The following is a 20,992-nucleotide window of genomic DNA, read 5'->3' as shown; positions in this document are numbered from 1 at the left end:
GATTCGTTGAAAGTAGTAAAATTTTGTGCTAAAATGAGAATATAGACCCTGGGTTAGTGTAAAGCGGGTCTGAGAAAATTTTGTTTTGTTTTCATAGATTTTCAATGTCTTCATGAATGAAGTAAGCTGAAGAGCCTAGTGAAAGAGTAAGAAAATGTTTGTAAGAAGAGAAAGTTAAAGTGAGGGTGAGGCAGAATGAGGTTTTCAGGATAAATGAAAACTGCAAGGTGTAGAAATGCCTATTTATATTGACTGTGGAAACATAGTGTCCATCAGTCTGTCCAGATGAGTATCAGTCGTACTTACCTCGTCAAGTTTGGAACAGATTTAGCTACTCTGCATAGATGAACATGATGGGATATTCTCCATTTGTGTGGTTGTTGGTGTGTCATTCATATGTAACCTCAGTCCCTCTACATGTTTGAAGGCATTCCGGTCAAGCTTGGTATAAATTTAGTCCTACATGCGGAGAGATGCATGAAAGGATATTGTCCGTTTGTCTGGCCATCTGCGTATCTGTCACACTTTTTCATCACAAATCCTCCTTCATTTCTAAAAATATGCATGCAGGTATGTTGCCCATCTGTCTGTAGGTCATACTTACCTTTTCAGTCAAACTTGGAACAAAGGTAGCCCCTCTTGCAATGCTGTGCTTGGAAGAATATTGTCCATCTATCTCGGAAGCTGTATATAGCATACTTACTTTGTCATCACAACTCATACCTAACTGGAAATATTTCAGTGTAGTGGGGAGCAAATTTTGCCCTTCATGCATAGGTCCATCTTTTCAAGCAACAGTGTGTCTGTCATACTTAACATATCACAACTCTTCCTCCGTAATTGAAGGGATTTTAGTCAAGCCTCGGACAAAGCAGCAACACATTCAGAAGATTTCCACGAAGGAATATTGGTTGTTTCTCTCTTTGTCTGTCTATGTGAGGGGATGTGCTTGAAGGGGGTCCGTCTTTCTTCATGTTCGTCAGTATATGTCAGTGACGCTGATGTTGTCAGTTTAAGGAAATTCATTCAAACATCTTACAAAAGTAGATCATCATGCAAAGTTGTGCACGTAGTTAGATAGTCCGTTTGCATATCTGTCTGTCCCCTATTTGTTTATGAGTGTGGGCGTCCATGTTTACCCAGTCATCGAAACATCTACACGGTTGGATAGAGCCACGTCAAAATTGCAATCTACCTTTGCAAAGCTGTAATGTTAGCTCTTCAGTATTCCATAAGTATGAGTACACTTAGAGAGACGTGGCGCCTATGCTTCGAATGACTTTTGTGTAGTTATATATATATATATATATATATATATATATATATATATATATATATATATATATATATATATATATATATATGTGTGTGTGTGTGTGTGTGTATATATATATATATATATATATATATATATATATATATATATATATATATATATATATTTTTTTTTTTTTTTTTTTTTAATAACACTACCTAAACATTATTTTCTTTTGTCTAGGACTCTGGGTGATCAATTTTTATATCTCCTTTTTATTCCTTATCTCACCCTGGTTCATTTCTCTGGATCTGCGTATTCAATGACTGGAAAGCTGCATAATGAAAATCTGTGAAATACTTAATGAACGAATAAATTCAATTAAAACTTCTAGAGTTATTTTTATGTTTCAGTAATGTGTGCCCACTATTCCTCCCACAAATTTTAGACAAAGTAATGACTCTTTTCAAATTCCCTTCTTAAAAGATAAAAATCTTTTAGTAAATGTTTTCCCTTATTCGTTTTCTATTGATTCCTTTTTCACATTGCCATCCTTACTCAGAGTTAGAAATCTGACACAACTTACTGTAGGCAGTAATAAACAAGATTAGTAATTGGACATTTTGTTTTGTATTCATGTAGATATCAACGTAGTGGCAATTCAAACCGAATCTGGATTTAACGTTTGCAGAAACAATCTCTCTGCACTTGCGAGGTTCGAGATGCATTAAACTCGTTCCGGTTTGAGTTTGAACAACCACGGTCTCCTTCCTCCTGGTCTACACATGCCTGCTGTCTCTCTCCACAGACATTAATATTAGTGCTTCCACTCCCCGTGTCTCTAATGAAATAAGTCTTTTATAAAAGTTGAAAAGCATCTTGTCATCTAATTTCAGACTTTCTACAGCATGCCAGGCTTGCCTATATATAAAGATAAAAGGCTATGTTAGCCTTGGTACATTTATTTTGGATGTTTTCTTACTAACAATGAAAAAGAGTACTTTATATATATAATAGACTATAAGATGAATGAGAATATTTTATACGCAAAAAAGAAGCGAAGAAAAATATAAGAAATATATAATAAAATCTTGCCTTGCGGAGGTAGAAAGATTATCACTGGATCATATTAAAGTTCCCTTGCTTTCTTAACAATAGTTCATTGCCCCATATTCATTACTTTAGTTTTCGCTGCTTCCATTCTTCACATTCCTGCCTCTTCATTTGGACTGATAAGCACTCATACTGCGACAAGGATAATCCTAATAACTTCAGTGTTTTATAGTGTTGAAGTCCTGAAAGTTTCATAACTCCAGCCTTGTGTTAAGCATTATGAGATGAACGTGATCTAGAAGTTTTAAGATTCTTGTGAATGAATATCACTTATTTCCAAACTTAATTTCTGATATTGTAAAAAAGTGAATCTGATGGCGTTCTGCATTATATTCTTTCGTTTATATATTCTTTCGTTGTGTCTCAGACAACTTGTCTTCAATTTAATTATTGCTCGCGTGAAATCATTCACTAATTTTTCTCCTTCTTTTATTGTTTTTCACCGATATTGCATCCTCTACTTTCCGTCAGTGATGTTGTGTAATCCCTCAAATGTCATTAAGCTTCTTACTTCTAATTGCATTCCGGCAAATAAGGATTGAAACTAATCAAATCCACGTCAATTAGTGTGTGAGATAAAATCCTAATTCATCCGAGGAGAGGTGAACTGTTTCGTCTGAACAGACGATAATTGAATCATAGAGTTTGCGTGGTATAAAAGAATTAGTATTGAACTCTACATGCACTCACACCCACAACAAATCACCTTTGAAACTTGGAAAGAATATTTAGAGTAATGAGGTAGCTTTCCGCAACCTTTGCTAATAGCAACTTCAGTGTACAAAAATGAAAGAGCATGTTAGGCTGCATTTGACTGCAGATACTCTTTGTCGTTAGTTACTTCATGCAAAACATATATATATATATATATATATATATATATATATATATATATATATATATATATATATATATATATATATATATATATATATATATATATATATATATATATATATATATAAATGTGTGTGTGTGTGTGTGTACGTGTTTATATGGAGGGTTGAAGTCTGGAAGAACATCCGTCCGTAAAACATCTGCCAAAGCAGATTATAAAATTAGGCTGTCAGGTGAGTGTTAGAATCGTCGGGACAATGCTCTTTAAAAACAGCAACCCAGACTGATGATTAAGCTGAAGAAGAAGAAGCAGAAGATATGAGGAGACAAGGAGAGAAACTAGTTGAAACATACTTCTGCTCGGTAGCATAACATGACCACGTAAAAGGTCACTGTCCTGACTACGCCCGTCATGGGAGGTTGTTATGTCTCCAGCGTTATTCTTCATCGGAGTTCGACATCACGCATAGCTAAAGGATACATGATTTCATTAATCCTTTCCCGTGAGGTTGATGACCCTCTCTTTATGTTGGCTGATCTAAAACAGGTTTTTTTTCTTTTGGTATATTTACTCTCTGGTGTTACCAAATACTTTGTAATATAAACCATATATATATATATATATATATATATATATATATATATATATATATATATATATATATATATATATATATATATATTTGTATATATACATATATATGTGTATATGTATGTATGTATGTTTGTATCCGTAGTACTTGTTGTTCAAGCAAAAATTTAATTTATGTTCGGTACTTTGAATCCTTACTCTTACACAGACAACCATAATCCTTACAAACATGTCTTCATACAAAGTTGTATGAATGAAGTTATGTAAATTTTGTTTATTTTACGTAAGAGTACCAGTTATGTTACAGCCAGATGAAAAGAAAGAGTTCTGCTCAATGTAACTGATATCTGTGTACAGGTTACTACTGTGAATTTCACTTGCGATAAGCCTGTCGCTGCTCTTCCTTCCATCATGACTGTTATGTATAATGATCATTCTAGAGCAATTAGTAACGGATGCCTTCATTGACTATATCAGATTAAAATATTAATACAGAAATCCATAGTCTGTAGTTCATGATATCAAAGTATCATGAGTTTCTACAGAGACTGACATAACAAGAACTTCTAATATCAAGCAAAGATTTGCAGTCCCTATGGAATAGAAGGATGTCACCTTTTTAATTAATAAACAGGAAATGTTTATCCCTTGCTTATATTTTTTCCTAAATAAAGAATTTTAGTTTGCCAATCAAACTTTAGCCGAAACCCTAACTTATTTAATTATCTGAAACTTTGCATTAAAATTAGTTCTATTTCGATAATGCTATATAGTTATGAATTATCTTGTTCTTTTACAGGATTTCGCTTCCTTGTTCAGGTCGAGTAGATGCCGAAGTGTTGGTGAATCTCCACCTGAACATCACCACCCACAGCCGAGAGCCAAACCTCACTAACATCACCATCAAAAGGAAAAAGATTTGTCTCAAAGGTAAGATTCCGTCCGTCCGAATTTCTGCCAATGAACCAGTTCTGCTCTGGAATGAAGGTGCTTCACATGGTACTTTTTATACTTCTTTTTCACTCATACTTCTGATTTTTATACTCTAAATTTTTTCAGTCGATAAGTTCTAGCCATAATAGATGAAGATCAACAAGTTTTGCTCAGACGTGAGCATCCCATCCTCTATTTGGACCCTGTATTACCAACTTAGCCAGACATCTCATTTACCTTTTTCAGAATTCCAAATCTGCTGATGTTTAATTTTTTTTTTATTCCTGTTTCCAATCCGATATTTTTGTCAGCTGGTCTTAATAACCTTACATTCTTGAAGATTAAAAAAGCAGTCGTGATCGTTTTTTTTTTAACAGAAATTAACATCCGAACTGTAGTGCATTGCTATCTCATTTGCCCTATCCCTATTCCTGCGTCTACCTTGCATTTGGAAACGTATATAGGTTCAGCCTTTTCAAAAGGAAGGTTAATGTTTCTACTTGTACCTTTGAAACCATCATTCTTGCGATTACGATTCTTATCTTGCAGAAAGAAATCTAAAAATTACTTAATATTCACTTTTTCCGGATCGCCAGCATGGTCTATAAGCGAATATCAACAGTGGACGTCTTTTCTGTCCTAATAGTGATAACCTTTCCTCTTTAGGAAACTTTCATGAATCTTTAGCCTGCAAATTAGGTTTCGTTAGACAAACTTCTTTATGAGTCCGATGTGCAAACTTATATTTTATCAATAAACTTAGGGTCATCCTTTTCCCATTGCTTAATTCTTTCTCAACAAATTGCCTTGTGCATCATATATCCTCAACACTTATCATATCGCATCCATCTCAGGTCTGTTTGAAGCTTTTATAAGGAACTAGTATACAACATGCAGCTTTTCTCTTTACTTCAAGCTTCTCATAATCTGTTTCAGAATAAGTACTTGATCTGTGAACCCACTTACTTACCTAAACCCTCATTGCTCTTACCTACCAGTCTTTCAGTTAGTCAGTTATCTGCCTTAAAAACAATTTTGCTTACATACTCTCCCAGCATAGCAAGTATTGCAATGCTCATATGACTTTTTAGCCAAATTTATCACGTCTGGTCTTATACATAAGGGCAGTTTTCTCACACATATTTATCTAGAAGTTCCCTTCAATCAGACATACCATATATACTGTGGCCAGCCTTTGCTTATAATTCTTCAAATTACAATACTTTAAAATTGTTCAGCCTTGTAATTTCTTTCTTAAATCGTAAGCAGTCATTTCTCTCTGCGGTGTCAAATTTACGCTAACCCTTCTACTCTTACATCCATCAGATATGGCCTCCTTTTATCCTCCACATTCAGCAACTCTTCAGATTCCTCGAATAGGATTGCATTTTTTAAAAGACTAATTATCTCCATATGCATCTTATTTTCTGATATTCAGTTGCCCCTTCACATTCCTTTTAACGTTTACTTTAGAGGGACGGATAAGGGACGTATATTGGGTGAACTCTGCCCTTTTTGTCAGAAGTATAAAGTTTGTATATAGGTATCCTAAACCTTAATGATCATATTTAGATGTGGAACCCTGTTCACAGGAAGCCTTGGTGGGTATGAGGGCACATATTATGCAGCCCTAAAATATTTGAATCAAGTTATTGCAGCTTATAAAGAGCTTGAACCATTTTGCCGTTGAGAGCTAGCTGAAATAATAGAGTAGTTGGACGAAAGTAACAGTCTAGATGTTTTTCATATTTAATTTACCAAATTTGTTAATGAAAAGAATTATTATATTGTATATTTTTTGTCTACTGTGTCTGCGTAAGTACACTTTATTAGCAAGACTTAATATCGGTCCAAAAATGCCTAAAATTTCAAAACATTTAATATATAGTTTTCATAAAGATAATGTGAAAGATAAAAAAAATTCTCTAATATATGGATCCTGTATTTTACAAAGTAAACTTCAGAAGTTACTCTCATGTTGACAACTGCAGGTGTAGCCATCTGCATTCTTAAAAGTTGACAAGGAATATAAGAAAAAGGAACTTACAAATAACACCTGGAAAGTACTAAATCTCAAGACTGATTGAAAAACTATAAATTAATTTTGAAATAGCCAGTAGTCATTCGTAACAGATGTATAATGCCATGGTATACAACGTGTCAACCAGTGATTGTCTCCTTGTTCAACATAAACATTCATTGGAAGATAGCCAGTGGTGTCTCATGTACTTTACTGTACTGATGACTTAGAAGGCATAGTTCCCTGGTGCCCTTATCTCACAATACTAAGGCCATAAACTGTGAAATTGTGCTGGAGGCACTTATAACAGGACAGTATGGGATTGGTAATGATTTGATAGTCAGTTGTGCTTACCATTGAATTCTAAGATACAGAAACATATCTTAATGAAAGAATTCTTTAAATCTGTCTTTAAAAGAGTAATTCTTCTTTGACGTCAAATCTCTGTATTATCTGTGCTACTGTAGATAGTGTCATTGCCTCCTCATCTCAGACAAACACACAGGCATTTCTAAAATCATTTCCAATACCTGCATCAAAATCAGAACTGCATTTCCGTCCTGACAATAGCAGACAGTTCTTGAACTGCTGCTAACAATTTACTCTGCAGTTTAGTATTGTGCTCTCGATCAGCTGGTTCGACTCAAAATTACAACAGAAGAGTTTGGTACAAGTACAGCCATTCATGTAAGAGACTATTTCAGCAAAAGATGCGTCTCCTTATTTTAAACCAGGTGCTTCAGATGCGAATGAATTGTAGAAATTCAAGTATTACTTAGCTTCCGAGACTGCTTTGTCGCAAGCACACGTTTTCTGGCAGTTAGACCTTGAACTCCATGTTTTTATTTATTTGTTAATGTTTGGTAAAAATTTTTTTATATTTAAACATTCATTTCATGAAACCATTCCAAACGGGAAGCTAAATAGAACTTGTGGCACACTCACTCTAGGACTAACACATTTATAGTGTTTCTCGAGTCCCTGCAGCCTTCCTGACATTATAAAACCTACCCATTCTTAGCTGTGCATCTTCTGGCAACTACAAACATAATAATTCCTTGTCCATTGAAGTTCCTTTGACTTTTGTTTCACTAGGTGCCATTGCATCCAGCTTTCTCCACTTATAAAAATATATTATCAAACATTAATATTTCTACTCTTCTGTAACGCATCAATATCCATTCAAAACATTTTCCTCTCCAGCATTTTATAGTAAGAGTACAGCTTGTGGGGCTGCAAACCCCATGCCCTGGCCATTTCTTCTTACTTTTTACACCTACGATGTTGTCAATATAACTCCACAAAGAACTCATCTGCCTTGGGACACAATGTGTCTGTGTATACTATTTGTTGGCCTTTACTTTACATACATGCATACACGCTGCAGTTTCCATACGTACAAACATTTGTCTGCTTCTCTGTTTATTGATTTATACGTGAATATCCACACCGCCACGTACAGTACATGCCTGTAGCCGCTCATAATTTATTGAAAAGATTACTTGAAGTTAGAACCGTTGCAGCTTTCCCGTCGGGTAACTTTAATTTTATAAAAGGCAAACTCCTGGCGAGGCTCTTAGCGCTCGACTACATCATCAGGTTCAGTAACTTCAGAGGCTGAGATATGTAAGGTCCTAAATGCTTCGCTCCTTGCGTAACGTACCGTAAAGAAAAATATACTACGTCTGCCAAATTACAGCCGAAGGGACGGGGAATTCTGAGAGAAAGGTCCTTTGTTTTTCGTTCAGCTGAAATTTATGAACGGAAAAATAGCGGATATGAGTTCCTAACGATTATTTGAAATGTATGATGTTGTTTACAAGTAACTTTTATGTTTTTTTTTTTAATCGTTTTTATGTTTTAAAGCTGTTATTAGATTTTGTTTCAGAGTGAACAAACACCATTTTGAATTTTTACCGGCAACTGTCGTTGGAAATTGTTCTAGAATATTTTTCCTTTACTTTCTTCATTGAAAAATGTTTCATAAAACCTGTTTTTTAAAGTTTTCAGTATTTGATATGCTGATTTCCCTTGATTACTTTTGGTATTGGCTTTAAGATTTAGATATACTATTATAACAAAATGAATTTATATCCAGAAATAACCGTAAAAACGTGTTGTTTTATTATGTCAGTAAAACCATTTCCATTATTTTATTCTTTTGTTTATTTTATTTTGACGCCATCTAATAGTTAATCTCCAGTGGTCATTTTGTACTTAGTTTATCAGGTCTTGTTTATTTAAACCTCTGTCATTTGATAACTAACATATTCTGCTGATTGCCACTTCCTTCTTCCTAGTTCCTGCTTTTCTACCTAGAACCCTTGAGTCATATTTTTTTTGAAGATCTGTCATTTATTTTCTACACGATACAAAATTAAAGAACCCAGTTCATTTCTTTTCCTCCCAAATTGTACTTCCTTCTCCCTGTTTTTTCCCATCCTTTTCATCTAACTCCAGCTGCATACTTTCTTTTTGCATTCCCACCAGAAGAATTCGCCCCAAGGAACGAGAGCATCTACCTGCGGCCGGAGTGGATGTCAAGCTCCCTAGGGAGTCTGTACGTGGCCATGGGCTGCGCCTGTACCTTCACCGTCCTCGTGATCACCATAGCTTCCGTCCTCTATCTCAGATTCAAGAGGGCCAGAGAACAGTGAGTAGCATTCGGAGATTGAGTCGTGTTCTTGGTTTGTTAGGGCCAAGGCTTGAAGAATACCGAGGGGTGGTCGTAAGATTGTTCTTCATTCGGGATATTTCCTCAAGTACTTTCTGATCATTTCGCTCCCTCTGCCTATAAAGTTGGGAGGCTGTTGTGTTTCCACCCATGTTTGTCTGCCTGAGTTCTCCAGATGAATAAGTTTTGATATATACAGTATATATATACATATCAAAGATTTAACAATCTGTTGCGGTGGAAACTATTTTACCTATATTTGTTTGGAGGTTTAACGTCTTTTAAAATAAAAAAAAGAAATCAGGAGGTAATTAGAGGAAACGACAGAAATTTACTGATTCTTGTATTAAATAGCTTTCGAGAAGTATATGTTCTAGTGAATCGTGAATACTCTTGAAAATGAATACCGATATTTTCTAACTAATTAGAGATTTTCTCTGTTTTTTTTTTTTTCAGAGAATAAGCAATATATGTGTGTAATATATATAATATATATTATTATTCTTTATATATATAAAATAGATATATATATATATATAATGCTATTATTATTCATATATATATATATATATATATATGTGTGTGTGTGTGTGTGGTACGAATCATGATTAGAGTAGAACTATTTAGGAATAGTAATTCCCCTCGGTGTAAGTTATAGTGTGCAGTGAATGTGGTTTTAACAGGTATTTGTGGCAAGAAGAAGTGACGCGTGTCTAAGAGACGAAATTCACACACACACACGTGTAAATATCTATATGTATGTATGTATGTATGTATATATGTGTGTGAACGTATGTACGTATTCGTTTTTGTATGTTCATACGAAGTTAATGTAATCTGTTTCATCTCGTTCTTCAGAGGGTCGTTGACTTGCCGATACTACAGCGGTGCAGGATTCGTTGGGGACAACAGTGGAGTCCCAGCCTCCAACAGCGGCGTCCGAGGAGGGACCTCTTTGAAAAGCAGCTCCTACGCTACCATCGCCTCCTTCAAGAAGGTTCCCATTCTCACCCATCAGGTAAGATGCTACAAAAGGCTGCTTGCTGTCGTTTTGATATTTTGTTTTCCTGCGTTCATACTAAGGTCATTTTGATTTCCTTTAACTACTTATTGCGTTGGTTTTAAACTCTGAAGTTTTCGCCGGAGTTGTTACCATATTTGTGGCAAATTTGTACAGCCGTTCTAGTACGCATGAAATAATATATATATATATATATATATATATATATATATATATATATATATATATATATATATATATATATATATATATATATATATATATATATATATATATATATGTATGTGTATATATATATATATATATATATATATATATATATATATATATATATATATATATATATATATATATATAATTGGTAAATTTATCAATCTGGCTTTCTTTCAAGTATTTCGTCCATGAGGATGTGTTCATTTAGATGAACTACCAAGAAAGTACTTTGCAATTATTCTTAAACGTCAGATGTGAGTTAACCCGCTTAAACTTAAGCGCATTTTCTCATTGCCAAATGAATTAAGTTCTAGGAAGTGCATAGTTATTCATTTAACAAAAATTAGGCATACAGAATATTGTAATTAGATTCTACATATTGTAGACCTTGTCAGAGAGGCGCATAAGCAGGAAATTTGAAATACAAAATGAACTTCAACAATAACGTTGTCGACTTTGGGAGATGTCGGAAGGACGACCCTCTCATATGATCCATCAGCTTTTATCGTTACAACCGGTCACATACGCATGTCAGTCATGCGTGGAAAGGGACAACTTGACATGAAATTTTTACAAACAATTGTCAGGATTCCAGTGACGGAAGGTCGTCTTATAGCTGGATTTTATTTCTTTGGTCGAAATAGAGAAGGCGATCAATTTACCAGTGAGTTTTTAATCTGATGTTGACTTTTCTTTTTATATATATATATATATATATATATATATATATATATATATATATATTATAATCTCCTCAGGATTACGAACTCCATGTTTAATGGCCTCAGTCAATGGCTAATTGATTTGTTTGATCAAGAAACTTGGTATTTGTACTAGTGATGATAAAATAACAGTCAACAATAAAATAAGCCAGGTCTGTCGCAGTAAGTCATCATGATATGACTGGTCAGTTTTAAGTCTTGTGACGTGACGAGGTAGCTGACACCATATTTTCCTTTAATTCAGACAGATTTATCTGGAGGACGTTTCCTTGTAACAGTGTCCAGCATAATAATGTTTGGTCAAGGTCCACTTTTACAGATATCATTCCTGGAGAAACAGTTCTTGGGAACTTAATTCCCGTTGTTTGGATTATTGATAAAGCGGCGATAAATTATCTTAGATCATTTTCAAGCTAGGTTCACTTACGTCTTTTCAAACAAAAAGCTAGCAATTCATCACTAATTCAATCTGCCACTATAATTTTATCTCTTGATTTACACAGTCATGGTTCATTGGTATCCTGATGAAGAAAAGGACTGTAAATAATTCTGAAAGGAAAATCATGCATTCACGAAAGTAGGTCCGAGACAAGGATGTGTTATGTCTCCGTGACTTTTCAGTAGCATTATGGGTGGAGCAGTGCGAGAAGTCGGAGAGCGAACCGCACATGTTGGCACAAAGCTCTGGGATAAAACGAGTCATGACTGAACCCCTATATGGTTAAAGTCCGTAAAAAATACAATACTCGTTGGAGACAGTGAAGGGAAACTGCAGAAATATTGAGAATTTTTGAAGAAATTTGCAAGAGAAGGAAGCAGAGTAAATGAGATCATGGAACAATGATTGTTGACGTAAATGTGGTAGAATAGTAGTACTTTTTTCCTAATGATGATTCAGGAACAAGCAGAACAGTTGATGTGAGAGGAGAGATGAGTGAGAAACAGCATAGGTGATGAAAGGACGGTAGCATATTGTGGAGGACAAGGTGAGAATGTCAGAAGTGGTTACTCAACGTTTCCTCTACGTAAGTAATGTGTGGATGAGAAATAAATAAAAAAAAATATCGGTGTTGAATTGAACTGTTTGTGTCTGTGTGATGCAAGAGGAATTCAAATGGTGAGAAATGTGCCAATATGCAGGAAACGATGTGAAAACAGTTTGTGAAGATGCGAGGATGAATTAGAATTTTTTATGGTGGTTTAAAATTGTGCAAAGAATGAAGGACAGTAGGTTGGTGAAAAACTTACATAATCCGGAAGTGTTATGAAAGGGAGGAGAGGAAGTGCTTGATAGATTGCGTGGAAGAGGTACTTGCAGGGAGTAGTTTAATAAATAAAAAGCGCAAGAGAGCACGCAAGATAGAAGTGAATGGTACACGGGAACTTGATGGCCTGCTGGTGAGCCCTGTGTGGTGGTGTATGAAGAAGCTAACATTGTCTAAGTTTCCTGAGCTGGATGACCACAGTTAGAATGGCCTTTAGACTGGTGAGCCCTGTGTGTTGGAACTGGTGTGAAGACAGCACTATCCTGTAACATTGTCCCCTTATGTTACTGGTTTTCTGAAAATCCATGGATGTTCACACACCATCCAGTACATCATGTTATTGAATGTAATTGCTGTTTTTTTAGACTGGTAATTGTTTTGTTTTATAATATTTTTAATTTTATAAAACTAATAATTTTAGAGCATTATTAGGATAAAAAAGGTTGTTTTTCACAAAAACATGCTTTATGCCGTATGAAAACATTTTCATTGTGTTCATTAACACTTTACAATCTTATGGCCGCTAAATGACAAAACATACTATAATGATTTTTTGCGTATATAGGCGAATAAATTTCCTTTTAAATGAGGTATGATATAGAAATCGTTTGGCTGGTTTTTCTTTTATAAGCGTTTTATATAGTTGGCAAACTTTAAATGCGTTTTTATCATTTTTTAAAAACACTTTATTACACTGCATATATATACCATATATATACATATATATATATATATATATATATATATATATATATATATATATATATATATATATATATATATATATATATATATATATATATATATATATATATATATATATATTATAAATGGTGATGACGTCTTTTGTTATGCAAGAAAAATAATTTCTTCTATTGACGCATAACGTATATAAACCAACGTACTTTTTTCAAGTGGAAATGTATATTATAACTGATTCCTGAACGTTTGCAGATTCAAAGAAGAAGGAAGAAAAAGAAAAAGGTAACCGGCATAATTTTCTTTCTCTCGTCTCCTGTTCTCACTGACACCGGCTTTTTTTTTTTTCTTTTATCCACGCACCGAAAGCTTTTTTACTTTATTTAATCACACTTCATTCCCGACATGAATGTTTTGATTGCTTCTCATCAATACGGACACGTTATGTACATAAAGTATTCTGCAGGCGAATATAGTTGCAGCTATGCCACTTATAATATAGGCATGTATATATTCATATATTGTTTATGGTGATTCTTGTAAGTTTAACAACATGCAGTTAATATTTATACACACTCGTACACACACACACACACACACACACACACACACACACACATATATATATATATATATATATATATATATATATATATATATATACAGGAAGTTACGTACTTATATACACTTCGTAAACCTTAGCTCTACGATGATCGAAAAAAGTTATCACTATATGCCATTAAATTCGAATTTTTTGTTGTTCATAATGAAACATTATATCCCTTTGAGTAGCATGACTATAATTTCATGCATTAGGCACTCCTATGTTGTAAGGCTCTTACATTTCTATAGGAAGTGTGGATGTTGTCATGCAACAGGCCTGATGTTTTCATCACTGTAATTGATTTACTCTTTTGTTTGTATGATATTTCGGGAGGGGTCAGAGTTACGATAAAGATGACATCCAAGGTGCCCATCTAAGTGAAAAATGACAAATGTGTGCAAATGGATTCTTGACCTGGAGTGACTACTGTTGTTATGATGCCAACCTCATTTTTAAATAGATGGCTTCCCCAGTACTTGCATTCACTTCTTGAATGACTTCAAGTCTCTCTCTCTCTCTCTCTCTCTCTCTCTCTCTCTCTCTCTCTCTCTCTCTCTCTCTCTCTCTCTCGCTGAGGCTGGAAAATTTCTTATTGAATTTTCGTGACGTTCCTGTTTAGGTCATTCGCTGATTTATTCTGTAAACTTCGGAGCGCAAATGACGAGTATTTTGATAACATTTGAAATAGAATCCAACATCTAATTCCTTGTATTCGAATCCATCAGAGTGACCAAGTATATTATTCAATACGAATAACATTATCTTCAAATCTTTCTAATGCAGTAAAATGAAGGATCTTCCTGTATGTTGGTCTTACCGGCTAGTTCCAGTTACAACCAATATCTCCATCTTTTTTACATTTTTTCTTCTCACTCTTCCAGACATTCTCTTACCCTTTTCTTCAGCTACCTACCTCCCTCCCCTTCTCCCTGATGGACTAAGACCCGTTTCCACTGGGCGCACACGCAAGTTGTAATCCGGGAACTTTTTAATTCTTTCAGAGGGAAAACTGAACAACAATGGAAACTCAGGTCTGGACCCTTGTCCGCAGCTATAAATTATTCCAGGCCATATGCAAGAGGAACAGTGAAAGCCTGAGGAAGTCTCTGCTGAGGGTATCATGAGCCACGGCAACGCTGACGTTGCCAGCCAAAGTAAATTAATACTTTTGCCCTCGACGTTTACAACGTTATTCTTCGGAAATCCGGACGTCGGGGACGGGGCGGGAAGGGACCTCGCGTCCACCATAAGAGATATCTTTAGGAATCTCGGCGGTACGGGATTTGTTTTATGCAAACGGGATGGTTTTTGTCCTTCTCGTAAGTCATTGTGCAATCAACGGAGCAGTCTGCTGTGAGATGGCGGTCAAGAGGGTCGTCTGTGTCCTGCTGCTGGAGTTGAATTAGGTTTCGGCGCAGGATAATTGTGTTTCACTGCGGAATGGAATTCGAAGAGACCATAATTCTTTTGGTTGCTGTTGTTTGTGACCACGTTCGTCTTCAGTTTCCTCATGTTTACTTGTGAAAACGCTTTTGAATTTCAGCTGTAGGGCAAGTTTTCCTTTTCCTTTTTAACAAAGTATTTCTCTCTAAACGCTTGCAAATAGAATTGGGCACCACCCATTTAAAACCCGGATGGACATCCATATGCGAGAAAGTCGTTGTAAGAATGCTTAAAAAGATACATGCAGTACGAAACGAGCGTACTATCATGCTCATCTTTAACTCGATATTGTCTTAAGAAATGTATCATTCCTGTTTTTTGAATGAAGTTTCAAATTTTAACAAATTTACTTTATATTTCAGCGTTGCAGAAGTCTTGGGATTTGCTCTCTCTCTCTCTCTCTCTCTCTCTCTCTCTGGTCCTGTGTGAATGGTAGAAGTATAATGCACAACTACTCTCCATAAAATTTATTAGTTATATTCATAAAACAGATCGTTAACTAGAAGAATATGGACCATAATAACATTGATAAAGCCCGTGAAGATCATCTTTTAACAGTTGTGTTTAAGTCAGCTATGGTCATTGCTATAATAAATGTATGAACCTTTAATTAATACTTTAGGCGTTTATACATAATTTTATTTAACCAAGTATACAGGAAATCATGTTGACAATATAAATCCTTTAACGCTCTGTACATAATATATGCATATGTATATATATATGTATATATGTATATATATATATATATATATATATATATATATATATATATATATATTTGTTAGTGTGTGTGTTTGGGTTTGGAGAACATGAAAGATTGGCTGTGCTAGGCAGTTTTAGTGCAAAGACACGGGGCAGAGAGAGAGAGAGAGAGAGATGACATTGTGGGCAAATGTGTAATTACCTAAAGAAACATTTATGCAAATACATTTGTGTAGAGTAAAATTGTGCAGAAAAATTATTTTTGATAGGTTGTGTATTGGTTCAAGCAAGTTGATGGACGTAATGTTGAGAAGAAGGGTGAATGGATGTATATCTGATCATTATTTGTTTGAAGCAAAAGTTAAGGTAGATGGAAGTTCAAATAAGCAAGGGAAATATGAAAATTTCGCTACAATTGTAGTGAAGACAATTGAATTTCAAAATGAGAAAGAAAGGAAGATCCTATAAGGCGAATAGGGATGTAAAATGGGATAGGGTTATAGACACAGAGATTGAGGGCATATACGTAGGGTGTGTAAAACTCCAGGATGAGGTTGTGGAAGCAATAGAGAGAGAGTGTTTGTAGGTTTAAGAAGGTAGGAAGAGGTAATAAAAAGAGTGGCTGTTGTGATGAGGAATAAGAAGTTTATTGAAGTAGAAAGGAAACTCTTTGAGGTGCAATTACCAGGGGGATTTTTTAAAGAAGTGCATGAGGAAGGGTAAAGGGGTTAAGAAGTGAGAGATGCATGTAATGACAGAATGGGGGAAAAGGTGAGCAAGAGCTTCAGGGACAATAAGCTGCTTGACGATGAAGTAAATACAGAGAGAAAGGTTAATGCGCAAATAGATCTCAGATCAAATGAAGCTCATGTCAGAAGAGAATCCAGTCCTGGGCTGATGGAGTGAGTAGGAATTTGTTGAATGTGAAAAGCAGCAGAGAAGCAGAGCTAAATAATTGCAAGAGTGGAAGGGCAGAGGTTAAGTCTGAGAATACCTTTATAAGTTTCAGTTGAAGATATAGAAGATATTTAAAGGACAATAACGAAGCTGAATAACTGAAAGACAACAGGAGTTGATCGGATTGCAAGGGAAATGATGCAGCATTGTGGTAAAATTGTGATTAAATGGCTGACGGGGGTGTGTAAGGTATGTCTAGAGGAGAGAAAAGTTTCTAAGGAATGAGGGAGAGAAATGGTTGCCCCTTTCCATAAAGGTAAAGGTGATAGAAGCACAGCACACCAGGGAAGGTGTATGGTAGAATTTCGTTTGAGGAGATAAGTCAAATTTGATGAGGACAGAGAGGGGTTAGACAGGAGGGAGGGTGTATGGTTCAAGTGTTTGTTATGAACCTATTATGTGAAAAGTGTTGGGTGGAAGACAAAGAAAGGCTTGAAAGTGATGTAAGAAAGGAAGAGCCTAAACATTCAAGATGGAAGAAAGTGCATGCATTATAGAGTTGAAGAGTACAATGTGTGTAGAGGGTTTCGACATGCTGGTGGTGGTATATATGGCGAGTCTTCTTTATAGGGGTTTCATCCAGTTTTCAACACCGTAAGTATGAGTGGCGGCAGGGATCGTTGTATTTTATTTTCTTGAGAACCACTCTATTACGGTGTATTACTAAAAGAAATTACATCTATAGAGTAAATGGTCATTCCATTGTTTGACTTTTTTCATGACCTTATACTTAGTTTTATATCATCATGTATATATATATATATATATTATATATTATATATATATATATATATATATATATATATATATATATATATATATATATATATATATATATATATATATATATAATGTGTGTGTGTGTGTGTATGAGTGTGTGTATATTATTTGTATCTAGAATTGTTCGTGCGGATTCACTACACATTGAAATTTATTTTAGTATAAATATGTATTCATGACCAACTGTGGACACATGTGTGTACTGCACAGCGAAATAATATATGTATGCACTTACTACCACGAATGAAAATCAATATGAGCAAGCAGGCAAGCCAACAAGCATGGAAGCGTTCGCGACTGCTTATGCTTTGGCGCTGCTGTTTGTCTCGTAGCTTCAGCTTGTTGTTCCGTCCGACAAAGGAAGACAGCAGGACGCTTGTACGTACACCCTAACACGGAATAGCATTCTCACGCAATTATGAATCCCCATTCTCACACGCGGGATGAGATTATTCATGCAGCGTTTATGAATGGAGACAAGAGGCGATCTCACTTCGGGTATGAATATGCACGAAGCTTTCCTTTCGTCTGGGGACTGACACGCACACACACGCATTCCGATGCTCTCTCTCTCTCTCTCTCTCTCTCTCTCTCTCTGTCGTTTATTTCCTCTTCGTTTCAGCTTTTGTTTTGAGTTGTTTGTCACTGGTAATTAACACTTTAAAGGTTTATAGACAGGTTTTGTTCGTGATTCTAGGATCCTATTTCATATCTCCATTAAATTAATAGAAGTCACAGGATTAGTATTATGGAAATTCACAACGCATACATCAGTTAGGTAAGTGGAAAAAATTGAATAAGACACTTCATGTAATTGATTTTAATGTAATTTGCTTGAAAAAGAGAGAGAAAGACGGAATTATAATAGTAATAAAGTTATTAGTGCTATTATAGTGAAAATTACAATTCATGAACAATGAAAAATTTCAGTCTCACTTTTCTGGGATTAGCTGTGTATTAGCAACTGAAATTCCACATCTCGCGAACTAGCGAAAGGAAAATATTAAAAAAGGGTGTATTTTAGTATACGTTTACTAGATTTGTGCTATCACAGTTCGTGCACTTGATTTTAGTTTTTTTGATAAATTCTTCCTTATTCCTTTATATTCCCTTGTAAATTATTTATTTTCCCGTATTCTAATAAAACTCATTTATTTCCTAGGTTCCCAGTAGGTTCTTTTTCCATACTCTCCACTTATTTCTTTTCTTACACTTCCTTTATTCAGTTATAATCCCTTTCATATCTTATATTGCATTGTAACTCCTTCAAAACCTTATATATTGTTACAACCTTTACAGTCATGTATTTTATTTCAGCTTCATTTTTCTTGGAGGCTTCCTCAAAGCATCTTAGGTTTATAAATTTCATCATACTGTACATTAAATGTAAAAAAAAAAATAGAGGACTCAACAACACGATTTGTGATCCTTGATCAGCAGATGACACAGTTACAATGGTGCATTCATTTGGCATTTGTATTTAGAATAATCATTTTGAGGGTGCGCAAAATTTCTCGTCCCGCTAGACAGTGCTGGCACCGTGAAAATGGTTCATTCAGGATTCTTTTGATATGATAATTTCAGGCACGGTGAATTTATGATAGAGATCGAAGATATTTCTGAGTTCGCATTTGAAATACATACAGTGAGCATATGTGCGTAAATCCCCTGTTTTGATGTGAATTAATATAAAAATGAAAAATGGTCTTTTACTATTTTAATTACGGATTTAGAAGTTTAAGAAGCCTGAGTAATTTCATGCTGCTCTATAGAATACAAATATGTATAAATGCATGCAGAAACGCACTGTATGAAGTGCGTGTAAAATGACAGATATATTGGCAAATGCACTTTCGAATATTATATTTATATATATATATATATATATATATATATATATATATATATATATATATATATATATATATATATATATATATATATATATATATATATATATATATATATATATATATATATAAAATATATAATATATATATATAATATATATACATGTATATATACATATATGTATATATATACACATATATCTAAATATATAATGTATATACACATACGCACACACACACACACACACACACACATATATATATATATATATATATATATATATATATATATATATATATATATATATATACACACACACACTCACTGCAAGAGACAAGCTGTTGTTGTAAGAGCCTGGTTCGTTAGATTCCTTTTAGGCTGAACGAGATTAAGACAGAGTTACGTTCAAAACAAAGGATTTTGCGAGGGATACCATAATGTATTTTGTTGGCAGGTGTTTGGAAACTGTTTTTTCTAAAGTGTTTATTCTTAGATTAAACACTACTATTTCTTCCATTGTTACGAAGTATTTTGTCATTAGTAGAGCATATGAATTATGTCCATATGTCTTAGTTTCATAGTTGAATGTAAACTTTCTTTGTAGAGTTGTGATGGAGAATTTTCATTCCTTCTGCTATTGCTGGAAAGGGACGTTCGGTACGATTCACGCTAAATTGATTAAGCCTGACATGCGATACTTTAACAATTATTTTAATGTCAGGAGAACTAGTTGTTCATCTCTGTTTGCTCGTTTTAAGGGAAAGAAGGTGTTCTTTAAAAATTAATTCTTTTTATATTATCATCCATGATGAACTTTCATAAAATTAAAGCCGGCATCAGTGGACTAGAGTAAGGCTATCACCGAGATGTTACTCATCACACTTTAGAGAGGGTCTGCAAGCGTAATATTCATTACGTATAAGCTCAGTGAGTCCATAAGCAAGCATTTCCGATGATTGGGATAACGAACCAAATTGACCATTTTAATTTCATTTCCTCCCCCACATCCCCATCTCTTTCTCTCTCTCTCTCTCTCTCTCTCTCTCTCTCTCTCTCTCTCTCTCTCTCTGTTGGTATATCTAAAGACCTATCTATTTCTCTGTCAGGTGTCTGGAGTAAGTGGAGGCGGAGACTCCCTGCACTACGCCTCGTCCCCCCTCTCGCATGTGTACTCGCAGCCTTACTCCCCGGCACACTCTATACCGGCCTCCAGGCACTCCCACGCTTCTTGCTGTGCCTCATCACTCCATTCTCAGGTCAGTAAAACTGCTGCAACTTTCTGAGGTCAAACAATGTCACCCTGCGCCA

At 34.8% G+C, this 20,992-nt stretch overlaps 1 protein-coding gene across 8 annotated transcripts in view; it reads left to right on the top strand.

The window, feature by feature from the left end:
• The window catches only part of LOC136852508 (tyrosine-protein kinase RYK-like), a 666,481-nt gene that overhangs the window by 614,766 nt on the left and 30,723 nt on the right, over nt 1-20,992 (top strand). For 5 of the 8 annotated variants that reach the window (XM_067127187.1, XM_067127186.1, XM_067127188.1 and 2 more), the window contains 4 exons: nt 4,597-4,727; nt 9,241-9,403; nt 10,283-10,442; nt 20,791-20,940. In XM_067127187.1, coding sequence (XP_066983288.1) covers nt 4,597-4,727; nt 9,241-9,403; nt 10,283-10,442; nt 20,791-20,940 — 604 coding nt within the window. The remainder of the gene's footprint in view (nt 1-4,596; nt 4,728-9,240; nt 9,404-10,282; nt 10,443-20,790; nt 20,941-20,992) is intronic. The other 3 variants (XM_067127189.1, XM_067127190.1, XM_067127194.1) reach the window with 1 other exon arrangement.

The sequence above is a fragment of the Macrobrachium rosenbergii genome, chromosome 25 (genome assembly GCF_040412425.1).
Source record: "Macrobrachium rosenbergii isolate ZJJX-2024 chromosome 25, ASM4041242v1, whole genome shotgun sequence".
NCBI lineage: Eukaryota > Metazoa > Arthropoda > Malacostraca > Decapoda > Palaemonidae > Macrobrachium > Macrobrachium rosenbergii.
This window is presented reverse-complemented; position numbering and strand designations above follow the sequence as displayed.